At 32.1% G+C, this 12,080-nt stretch overlaps 1 protein-coding gene across 1 annotated transcript; it reads right to left on the bottom strand.

Moving 5' to 3' along the window:
• Nucleotides 1-5,461: 5,461 nt before the first annotated feature.
• Nucleotides 5,462-10,189, bottom strand: LOC142328809 (coiled-coil domain-containing protein 167-like). The gene is made up of 3 exons (XM_075372855.1): nucleotides 10,018-10,189; nucleotides 8,187-8,281; nucleotides 5,462-5,728 (listed from the first exon to the last, which is right to left on the bottom strand). Exons 1-3 carry the CDS (start codon nucleotides 10,045-10,047, stop codon nucleotides 5,551-5,553), a joined length of 303 nt encoding a protein of 100 aa, XP_075228970.1. The 5' UTR covers nucleotides 10,048-10,189; the 3' UTR covers nucleotides 5,462-5,550.
• Between the last annotated feature and the right edge of the window lie 1,891 nt (nucleotides 10,190-12,080).

The raw sequence follows: 12,080 nt of genomic DNA, 5'->3' as shown, positions 1-12,080 counted from the left end.
CCTGCGGCAAGATGCAGTTACATTCAGGGGCTATTTCTCAAAGAAATACAACTGGCTTGTAGACAGTAGAGAAAGTGGTGGGGTTGTTATCTTCATGCAGGATGGTGTATCAGCTACAAGGATACCACTAGCTACCTACATCCCTGCAGTTGCCATAGAGATCTCTGTCCTGTTTAAATTCCACATCTGCAAACTATACCTCTCACTAAACTCTGAGTTTGGTGCACTAGATATGCAAAATCTCCTTGTTCAAATTCCATCTCCATTGCTAATAGTAAGAGACTTTAATGCCCACTTCATTTCATAGGGTTCAACAATCGAGGAAATATCATAAACAGAGTGAGACAGGACTTGGACGTCTCTCTGCTGAAAGATGAATCATACACATTTATGTCATCTTAAAAGATAGTACTTTGTCCAACATTAACCTCTCCTCATAATCACCAAGTTTACTCCCTCACCTTAACTGGTTGGTTTGTGACAACTTTCATGACAGCCATCATAAAACAATTATCAGCAACCATAAACTAACTACCATTGCTTTTGGGGCCGACCATGTGGTGAACAAAAGATCACAGAGATATGTTGTTGAAAAAGCAAATTGAATCAGTTACCGTAAAGCCTTCCAATCACAATATGATGATAATGCTGATGCCCTACACCATCTTACCTCTTTTACCTCTCTGGTAATCAAGAATGCAAGTAGATTTATTCCACAAACATCAGGAAATCTAAGATGTCCCTCCATTCCCTAGTGGAATGATGATTGTCAAAACGTGATTAAGAAATGATGGCAGGCACTGCATAAATTTAACCGCATAACTACAAATGAACATTCGAATTTATACCATAAGGCTAGAGCAGAATGTCATCAGGTATTCTCAGATGCTAGGAGAATGTTATGAAGAATTATGTACATATCATAACACACACCATGTCTTTTGTGTGAAAGAAACTTCTTGCAATTTGCAGATCGCAGAAACAATCTATTCTCGGACTTATTTACAATGGAAAACTTCTTACTTCATCTTCTGCAGCGCAACTAATTTGGCAGATTGTTTTCGTTTGGTATCCCTCACTTCATACACTAACAAATTTCAGATACAAGAATCAAATGGAAACAGTACTGCTTAACGCTGGTAATTTAGTTGGTGAATTAAACACTCCCTTTACATTCAATGAGTTGTCACATGCAGTAGAAAACTCACGTGACATTTCCTCTGGACCTGACAATATTTGCCGCGGTATGCTCTCACTCCTTCCCAATTCAGCACTACAATACCTGTTGCGTATTTAAAATGTTTAGTTATCTGCAGAAGTCTTCCCATCCATCTCGTCAGAAGCCATTGTTGTACCAGAACTTAAACCTAGTTAAGATAAAGCATGCTCCTAAACTGATGGAGAGAATGGTGAACTGCAGGCTCATATGGTATTTAGAAAATCATGCCCTTATAGCTCCAGAACAGTGTAGTTTCTGCCAAGGATGAAATTACATCGACCATCTAGTGTCACTGGAAGCAGCTGTCCAAAACACTATTCTTCTCCACCAGCTCCTCGTCGCTATTTTCTTTGACGTCAGGAAGGCATACAACACGGCCTGGTGACGTGATATTCTAAACACCATTAAAGGATGGGGAGTCATGGTCAGTGTGATCGATTTTATTAAGGGTTTCTTAAATAAACGATCTTTCCGTGATCGTGTTACAAATTCTGTGACGAGTAGTGTCACCTTGAGAATGGAGTGCCTCAGGAAATGTTTTGTGTCACCTTGTTTGCTATAGCCATCAAGAGTGTTACTACTCTTGATGGCAAGAGATGTGTTATGTTCTTTTTATTTGTTAATGATTGTGCTATATATATAACTCCAGTTCTACAGCTACAGCTGAGAGACTACTACAAAATACTACCTCTCGCCTTGAACCTTGTTTAAAGATCACCGACTGCACCTTCTTGTCTGAGAAAATAAAATAAGTAGTCGTTTCTCGCCTGTGAGATCCTTTTATTCTATGACTCTTTCTCAACGGAAAGCAAATTGCTATTTCTTTTGACATAAAATTTTTTTGTTTGCTTTTTTTGATAGCCGCCTTACGTAGATCAAACACATAAAACAGTTAAAAACGAAATGTTTCAAAATTCTAGATATGCTGTGAGTCCTTAGCTACACCAAGTGAGAAACTGATCGATTATGTATGTTGTGTTTTTATTATTCTTTAGTTCGGTCTCATTTGAATTATGGTTGCGTCATCTACTCTTCAGTGCATCGTACTATGGTTAAGATGCTGGATGCTGTACATCACGTTTTACTTCGTCTTGCAACAGGAGTCTTTAGCTCAAGCTGTCACAAGCATACTGTTTAATTGCGGTGAGCCATCATTTTGGGATAGACGGAACCAGCTGCCAGCATCTTGCTCTATCATCTTAAAGGACAACTGAATCACCCAGTTTTAAAAGCAGTTCTCATGAACCCTCATTAATAACAGTATGAAGAACATCCACGTGGAATATAGACCATCAACGAATATAGAAACCACTTGTGTTACTACTGCCGATTTCATTAATTCTGTAAAACATTCTTCGAGCAAAGCAGCAAAGTGACTGTACTGTTACAGTAGATAATAAACTCCGACACGTCAAGGATAATGAGTTTCCATGGAACTCTTCACATAGAAAAATTCGCCGAGAGGAAATGGTCTCGGCGTTTGCTGTTGGGACAAATCAGAGCTATTCACAAGTATCTGATGATATCATAAAGCACACCACTAGGTGTATAATGTGACTGCTGCTTGACTGAGCGCCATGTCATTGTGGATTGCATATTATGTTATGCACCTTGGGTCGTAAATTTAAATTGCCAAGAAACATTTGCCGTATCCTAGGCAACAATAAAATGATTTTAGACCGGGTATGATTTGCTATTCCTACGAAATATCAAAATGCTCCCAAAAATTTAATATTATTTGCCATGTGACAAGTTTTAATTCAATTCTAGTATTCGTCTCTATATTTTATTCTAGACCTAACTTTTTGTACTTCCTTGTACGAAGTAAAGGAAGTATTGTCATCACAAAAAATTTTGATTTTCAGATTTAAACGGAAATATCCATTTTGACCATTCCTGAAACCAATTTGACTATCCCTAAATCCATTTTGAGTAGTTTTGGCGTGACGTCTGTACGTACGTATGTATGAATGTACCTAGCTCGCATAACTCAAAAACGATTAGCCGTAGTATGTTGAAATGTTTGATTTAGGACTGTTATAACATCTAGTTGTACAGCTCCCTTTTTGATTGCAATCGACTAAACCGAAACTGCCCAAAAGAAAGCCCAGAATCCAAAAAATTTGAATTTTGAACTTTTTCTTAACTGCAGTAATAAGGTCTCATTGAGAGCTTTTCAGCGACATACATAAGTGGAACTTATTTTCATTGGTTCCATTGTTATAGCCAAATGAAATTTTAATTAATGAAATATTTGGATTTTAGAAGAAGAAGGCACATCGGCTCGAATCAGACTTCATCTCCTTTTTAAAATTTTTTTTAATTTAAATTATTGATTTATTAATAATTATTAGCCTCTGATTGTAAAATAACTTTTTCGATAAATAATAATAAAAAAATAACTATATCATCTCATTTAAAAATAACAAGTTTTCAACCCTTGAAAATTTAGAAAACATTTAAGGGTGAAATTTTGTGTCTGTAATTTAAAAAATAATTTTCATAGTTTTAATCCACAAATTATAATTATTTCAAATGGTTTATGAAGTAATATCACATAATTTTATAGTTATTTTTGTTGGACTGAAATTTAAAAAAAGTACTACCACAAATGGTTTTTCACACCTAATGAGCAAAGGGGTGGGTGGATTTTAATTTTCTTTTCAGCAAAATTCATTTTTTTTTTTCGGGTTGTCAATTAATATAATTAAATTTACCATTGCCATTTAAGATTTTTTAGTTAGGGTAGGTGTAGTGGAAGGGATGGGTTTTCACCCATTTGAAAATAATTTTAAAAGGGTCCCCCCCGAGAATGGTGTACATGCCTGCAAGTAAAAATACAATGGGACTGATAGCTGTTGAATAATAAACATGATAACTTTTCAAATGATGAAGCGGTATATACGAGGACGGTCCAGAAATTAACTTACGTCTGTGCCTAGTGTGGAGATGGGTTGGGATGGTGCTGCCACCTTGATGTCAAAATGTTTTTACACTCAGTACGCATCAAGCTGTCGTAGTGTGTCAACTGTAATTTTTCTACTTTGTTTGTTGTGAATTATTGAAAAATGCACTTCAATAGAAAATCCCACAAGTTGTGAGGTGCATTCAATGATTAGTTTTTTACTGGCAAAAAACCTCAAACCAATTTCTCATTCATCGACAACTTTGTGAGGTGTATGGAGATGGAATAATGAGTGAAGGTGCAATGAGGCAGTAGTGCATTCAGTTTAAAAATGGCCGCACCAATGTTCATATAGAGGACCACAGTAGTTGGCCTAGCCTTCTGACTGATGAACTGACGATGAAAATCAAGGATAAAATTTTGGTGAAAACCACCGCATTATAATTACAGAACTCTCGCTTTATTTCCCTCAAATTTCACAAAGTTTACTGCATGAAATTATATCGGGGAAGCTTGGTTATCATAAGTTTTGTGCAAGATGGGTGCCAAAAATCTAAGGCAGCAGATTTCTACAGCGAAGGAATTGAAAAGCTTGTGCATCATTATGATAAGTACCTCAATTTAAATGACAGCTATGTAGAAAAATAGTTTAAGATTGTGTCTTTCAAATGTATATAATAAAATTTCTTTTTTTTATTTGGTTGGTTTTTTATTTCAAAGTGTAAGTTACCTTCAGGACAGCCCTCATACATTAACACATAGTAACTGTGGAGATCACAAGTTCTACTGTTCTATATTGGGACATTATCTTACAAGATGTACACTATAAGCATTGTTTGCACAATGTATAAAGAGAATTCACCACTTATATAACTTCATAATAAAATCAGCCTATGTTTTATGATAAAAGTGAAAATGAAACAAAATTGTTTAATAAAGAAATTTTCCCTCATATATTCAAATATGATTATACTAAATAAGAAAGATTAACCAAGTCTATTAATCAAAAAGTAATGTATTAATACTTGCATAATTTTAATGGCCCTAATATACACCACTCTGTAGACATCCTGGCAAAAGATTCTGGATTTGAAGACAGATTTGGCATTTTTCATATATTACAAAATTCATTCCTTATCATAAAAAAAATAATAAATAAAATAGAATAGAGTAGCTATAACTGAACAAGATCTGTAATAATTGAAAAGACAATTAGATGAACAAAATAACTTAAGAACTATGAATGGACATCCACTTATTATTTCTGGAGAAAATAAATATAGATAAAATTTAATAACCTAAAAATTAATATTTTATAAAAATAAAACATCTAAGAATACTTTTTTTAAAATCAAAATTTTATTCTCTAAAAAAATATATGTAAAATTTTTTCAGTGGTATAAAAATCTTATCAATAAGTCCAACATTACTTGTTGGAATTGCCAAAAATCATAATATATGTACCATATAATAAAAATACAATAAATATTAAAATAGCAGAGAATGCAAAACTTTTTCTGTTCTCTTTGCGTAAGATTTTTAGATCCTTTTCACTTTTTGATAAAAATATTCTTATATCTTCCAACTCGTCTTCTAATTTTTGTCTAAAACATTAAAATTTGAGAACTATCTTATAAATCCAATTAATAACATTAAACATAAACATAAACCAATACAACAATTTTAAAAAAAGGGTTTAACAATAGACAAGTAAAATAGATGTACTGAAAGGTACAAAAATGTATATTGGAAATCAGATGTATATTGTAATAAACACAACCCATATCTCACGAAGTGATCCATAATTACTTCACTGCACAATCACTACTCCAAGTACTACTGGAAAAAAATTTGACAACAAAGTTGTAATAATTTCCTGGCATTGGTTATTTACTTTTACATAATGAAAAAATAATTATACATGATAAAAGATATCAAGATTTCTTTTTTTGAGTAGGGGTAATTTATGAAGAAGTTTTGCTGTAAAATTATCATTGTATATCTAAGTAAACTAAAAAAAGTTTACAAAATTCAAAAAATCAGTATTTTTTCTGCTCCCTACCTCCAAAATCACCTTCCAAGAATTTTTTTTTTTTCTACATTTACTTGTTAAATGGAAAAACAAAAAAATCCACTAAAAAATGTACAACCAATATTTTTTTAGGGGTAGAAATGAATTATGGATGAAATTTTTGTTGTTTATTATTTTTGAACCTTGATCGGCTCCCCCACCCCCAACATTGCCCCCAAGGTATTTTTTTTTTTGGGTTGTTTTTACTTCTCTATGCCTAGGACGACATTAAAAAATATGCAGTAAATAAAAAGATAACTTATTTTATTTTTGGGAAGGGCAATTTTTTTTAAATGATAAGATAAGCATGTACGCATGTACTTTCAGAAATTTGAGAAATTTTGATAAAATTGACTTTGAAAAACTATTTATCACAATCCCTGTAGATATTGATCCCAAAATCTTACCAACAAATTGCCCCATTTACTTAAGTCTCTGTACAAAATTTCATCAAAATCGGTTTATCCAGTGAAAAGTTATTAAGCTTCAAACACACTTCCACATGTACGTATGAATATTACCCCCACTTTTTTTGTTTTTTGGGAACCCTAGGTCATGAAACATCAAGAAATACCAAAAAACTCATACCCCATTTTTTTGACTGATTACCACACTTTCCTTCTTGTAACATAGCTCTAGAGTCAGGAAAGTAATAAATGAAATGCAAGGTGTTTTGCACATAGTTATCATTAATTTCTTTAAGTTTTCTTCAAGTAAAATGTAATTGAATATAATGCAGAAAAGAATAAATTTAACTTAAATATATATATAAAATGAGTAAAGCCGGATTATATGCAACATAAAAAGCTTGAAATATGCATAAAAAATTCTTAAAATATACATGAAAAGTGTCAATATATGCAACTTTAATGAATAAAAAAATTGTAATTTTAGTTTTTTTATTTCAAAATCAGCATACAATTAGTAAGTAGTTGAATAATATATCAACAAATTCAATAATTAACAATTGTTTAACATTTTGTTACTTTTGTAAATATAAACAGTCAGAAGTGCTGTTCCGCAGCTGCTAAGTACACTCTAAGAGCCGTGCAGCGAATAGGTTTGGCCGGCTGCAACGTAAGATTTCATTTAATAACCAGGTACCCCACCGAAAAATATTGTAAATATAGCGAAAATATGCATCATCACTAGATTTTAAGGAAAATATCCAATAACTTGAGAATGGGCTTAATATACAAATGCATATAATCCAGTCTCTAATAAGGAGATATAAGACTAGAAGCAGTGTGGCACGCATAAGTAAAAAACCAATATACCCCATTTTTTATATGATCACCATACTAATTATATAAATATATATACATACATACACTGCTTCTAGTCTTATATCTCAGGATTTCAGAATTAACCAAACTGATTTTCTTCAAATTTGGCTCAAATATTTCTATATATGGGTCATTTATCACTTTAGTTTATTTTTAATTCATAAATGGGTTGGGAGATGCAGCAAAAATCTAATTTCATTTTTCTTCAGAGAATTTTTAAAAAATCAAAGATTTCTTTCATTTTAGAGAAAACTTTGTAAAAGCAAATTTGCTACCAACAATACATATAATAATAATAATCATATGTAAATAGTCAAAAACATTTTTTTTTTCAAAAAAATCAACTCCCACCTATTAAAACTGAAATATATGTTTTTTGTTCTTTTGCTCTCTCTTTGCTTTAAATATTTTCCAAAAATTTAAACCAATTTCTTTAGCTATCAACAAATGTTTACTATTTTTTTTTTTTTAATTATAGACCTCGGAGCTAAAATACAGAAAAGTTTTTTAAAAGTTTTATAACTTTTATTGAAGGGATGATAGATTAAGTGAATACTTTACTTAAGCAAAACCTACAAATTAATATTTTTTAGAAAAATTTCTCTTAAAATTTAATTTAATTGCTTATTCTTTAAAACTTTATTTCATTTATTATAAATCAATTAATAATTTAATTATAAAATTATTATCGACAAAATTAATTACCTTTCTTCATTATCTAAATAATTTTGTTTCAGATTATTTTCAATTGTCTCAATTTTAAAATAAAAAGCTTGTATACAGTCTTCAGCATTTTTTATCTGAAATAAAATTACAATCAGTGATTACATACACATACATTAAAAATATCACATATTTAATACTATACAAACAAACAAACAAATACAATTAATAAACCAACACTTTTTTACATTAAAACCTAACAAAGAATCCAACAGCTCAATAAAAATGATTAAAAATTACTTATTTTCAAAATTTTAAAATTAAATTTCTTCTATTAATACAACTATGTTGGTGACAATAACTTTGACAATTAGTGTTTCTTAAATAAGCTCAACAGACAAGTAAACTAGTGGCAAAATAAAATTATACAGGAATGATAATGATAAATGAAATGAAATGATAACAAAAAATAAAAAAAAAAATAAATGAAATGATAACAAAAAATAAAAAAAAAAATAAATGAAATGATAATGAAATTATTCACAAAAATTACTGCTTAGTTAAGAAAAAAAATTCCTTTAATTTCAGAAATTATTTACACATGCAATTATAAAAAAAAAAAATAATTGTTTGACTCTATTTTTTTCTATAACATGGAGTATCCAAAAATACAGTTAACAATTCTGGACATATCTTTCCTTCATTAATTTCATCACTATATTTTTGAAAACACAATAACAATAAGAAAAGAACAGTATCCGTCAATTTAATATAATCCTGAAACAATTTCCAGTTCTAAAATAGATTCTAAATAGTTTAAAATAAGTTGTTTTAAATAACAATTTTCACAACAGTTCAAAAAACATCTGAAACACATAAAAGGTTTTCAAAAAATCAATTACAGCACACTTTTTTAAAGGTAAAAGTTATAAAAATAAGTTTACCTCTGTCTGAGCTCATCATAGACTGCTGAGTTGTGGTGCTGGTGTTTGAATCAGGTTTTGAAATGATTGTTGTTTATGTTATTTTCAAAAAATCTGTATCATTTAAAATTAAAATGCATTGGTTTAATTCAGTTAGCACAACAGATACAAATCAACATTCTAAATAAACAAACACAATTTAAATTACTCATGATTTTCAAAACCTGATTTAAACATCAGTATCACAATACGCAGCATTCCCAGCAATAGTCTCAAAAAGCTTAAAGAACAGTCAGAGAAGCTTAACACAGACTGAGAGTAGCTCAAACACTGCTAAAGTTTTCCATAAGCACAAGGGCTAGATTGCTGAACAGAAGGGTTCTACTTAATCATTAATCTTAAAGGCTTTCATTAAAAAATAAAATCATCTTTCATTACAAGAAATTAGCACACTAGAATATATGATTCTCAATTTATGCTGTTTTTACTACACTCACATTAATTATTTTCAAACATAACATACTTATTTTATATTACTCAAGAACGTTATATTACCATTATATACATATATACAAACCACCAGCAGCACATATCATATGAAAAAATGTTTACAAATCAAATTTTTTAACATTCCCGCTAAATGGGCATTTAGGGGAAAACAAACAGGAAAAGATTACGTTCTCCCATGATACAATAGGAATTCAATTTTAAATTTAAAAGTAGCCTAATTACAACCAAACTTTTAAAATAAAATTTAAAAAAATATTACACCAACATATTAATTATGTGAAATTTAAAGCAAATCTATTAGTAGCTAATAAAGCAACACATTAAAAAAATCGACTGCTTTCATGGCCAACAATTTTTTATTCACGGACACAGATATGATTAAATGTAAACTAAAAACACAACTTAATATTTACCACTTCAGAAACATATATTTATCTTACTTCGTTGAGAATTGACTTTCTGTCACTCATATTATCACCTATTATTCATCTAACTAACCGTTTATAACTACACGTAAACAACTATTCAATCAAATGATTACGTGGCGTGAAAGTTCTGGTGTAAATGAACACAACTTCATTTTCGACCACTTGCAACTAAGAACGAGTTGGATAAGTGTTTTAAAAGTACTAAGTTGGCAAAAGAACTGATCTGTGTGATTTGTAAACGATTTTTACCAGAATTTGTGAGAGCTTGCAATAGCGTGTTTATCGGCTTTAGTTTGTGAACAATGTATAGCAAAAACAAGATAATATTCTGCGTTTTCTGAGTTAATAATTCACTCTGATCTATGTATGTAGTAGCTTAAACACTACTTTTTTTAACCTCCGGGACCACCGTTAGATATTACTTCAGAGGATGAGATGAATGATAATTTTTGTAGCGAGTAAAAATGCCATGCCTGACGGGATTTGAACCCGGACTTCCGGATGAAAGACCGCTAAACACTAAATTAGTTAGTGTTAGCTCAATCTGTGGCAATTATAGACTCAGGCTCAACTTGTTACATTTTTTTTTGTAATTAGATGAGGAATAAATATTTCAAACAACTAAAATTTAGGTGCTTTGTACCTCAGAAAATCGTTACTATATGATGAAGTGAGAGACACCGAGCGGAAAGATTTTGCTAAACTATTTGCTACACCCGAAGATGATGAAAGGAGTTCTCCTTCATCAATGAGACCGAGAATAGATTGCCTTGGCGATCTGAAAATTGAAGGATTTTCTCCACACAGTAGACATGGGAGTAGTATGTGAGATGGTGTTCACATATTTCGTTCATGAATTCCTTTTAGCGTTCAAGAAGACCCGACGACATACCGCTCTAGCCATGCGGTACAAATTTAGATATTCAGTTGTAGGTCTATTATTAAATTTGCATAGTGCTCGCCGTCGATTCTTAATAGCACATTTGTAATCATCATTCCGCCATGGAACGGAAGGACGTTTAGGATTACCCGATGTTTGTGGGATATATCTGCTGGCAGTTTCAAGCATCATGGACGTAAAAGAGGAACATTGCTCAAGGACGTCCGCACCGTCGTCATATTGTGACTGGAAGGCTTTATGATATCCATCCCAATCTGCCCTTTCAACAATCCACCTCCGTGGCCTTCCCTTAATCTCGTGGTCCACACCGAAACCAATAATAATTGGTTTGTAGTCACTGCCGTGAAAGTCATCACAAACAGACCAATCAAGATGAGGGAGTAAATTCGGTGAGCATATGGAGAGATCGATGTTAGATATAGTACCAGATGATAAAGACATGAATGTATGAGATCCATTATTCAGCAAACAAAGGTCTAAGTCTTGTCTCACACTGTGCACTATATTTCCTCGAGTGGAGCAGAAGGTCGAGCCCCAGGAAACATGGTGGGCATTGAATTCTCCTACTATTAACGACGGAGATGGTATTTACCATATCTAGTGTACTGAACTCAGTGTTCGGTGAGAGATATAGATTGCAGATATGTAACTTGAAAGGGATAGAGATCTTTACTGCAACAGCAGGAACGAGAATGGTCAGTTGAATCCTTGTAGCCGATACCTCATCCTTCATGAAAATAGCCACTCCACCAGTCTCTCTACCATCTACTTTACAGTCGTATCTCTCACAGAAGTATCCTCTGAGTGCTATCCGGTGATGTTGTGGAAGATGAGTTTCCTGGAAACACATGATTATCGGATCATGGTCGTGTGCCAGTACTCCAATATCTTCAGTGCGGGATCGAAGACCTCCAACATTCCACTGAATAATGTTCATAAGGGAAAAATATTAATAAATAAAAAAGAAACTAATGTACTTAGGAAACGATATAAAATTTAGTTGTATGTGATCCGGTATTTCTTTTTCGTGTTTTTTAATTTAGATAACTCCAACGCCTTTAGGTCGGGAGGTTCTTCAACCATATCCTCCAGTATATGGGGTGATGGTGGAAAAGATTTATTAGAATGGGATGCCGCTATTGACATCCCAAAGGGGGGGTTATGTGGGTTCCCT

Source organism: Lycorma delicatula, chromosome 8, assembly GCF_047948215.1.
Source record: "Lycorma delicatula isolate Av1 chromosome 8, ASM4794821v1, whole genome shotgun sequence".
Classification (NCBI taxonomy): domain Eukaryota; kingdom Metazoa; phylum Arthropoda; class Insecta; order Hemiptera; family Fulgoridae; genus Lycorma; species Lycorma delicatula.
This window is presented reverse-complemented; position numbering and strand designations above follow the sequence as displayed.

Excerpts from the sequence above, each read along its gene's own strand:
- LOC142328809 (XM_075372855.1), bottom strand. The coding sequence starts at position 10,047 with ATGAGTGACAGAAAGTCAATTCTCAACGAA. Across the intron at positions 8,282-10,017 it reads GAAAGTCAATTCTCAACGAA|ATAAAAAATGCTGAAGACTG; the intron begins GTAAGATAAATA and ends ATTTTATTTCAG. Across the intron at positions 5,729-8,186 it reads TATTTAGATAATGAAGAAAG|ACAAAAATTAGAAGACGAGT; the intron begins GTAATTAATTTT and ends TTAATGTTTTAG.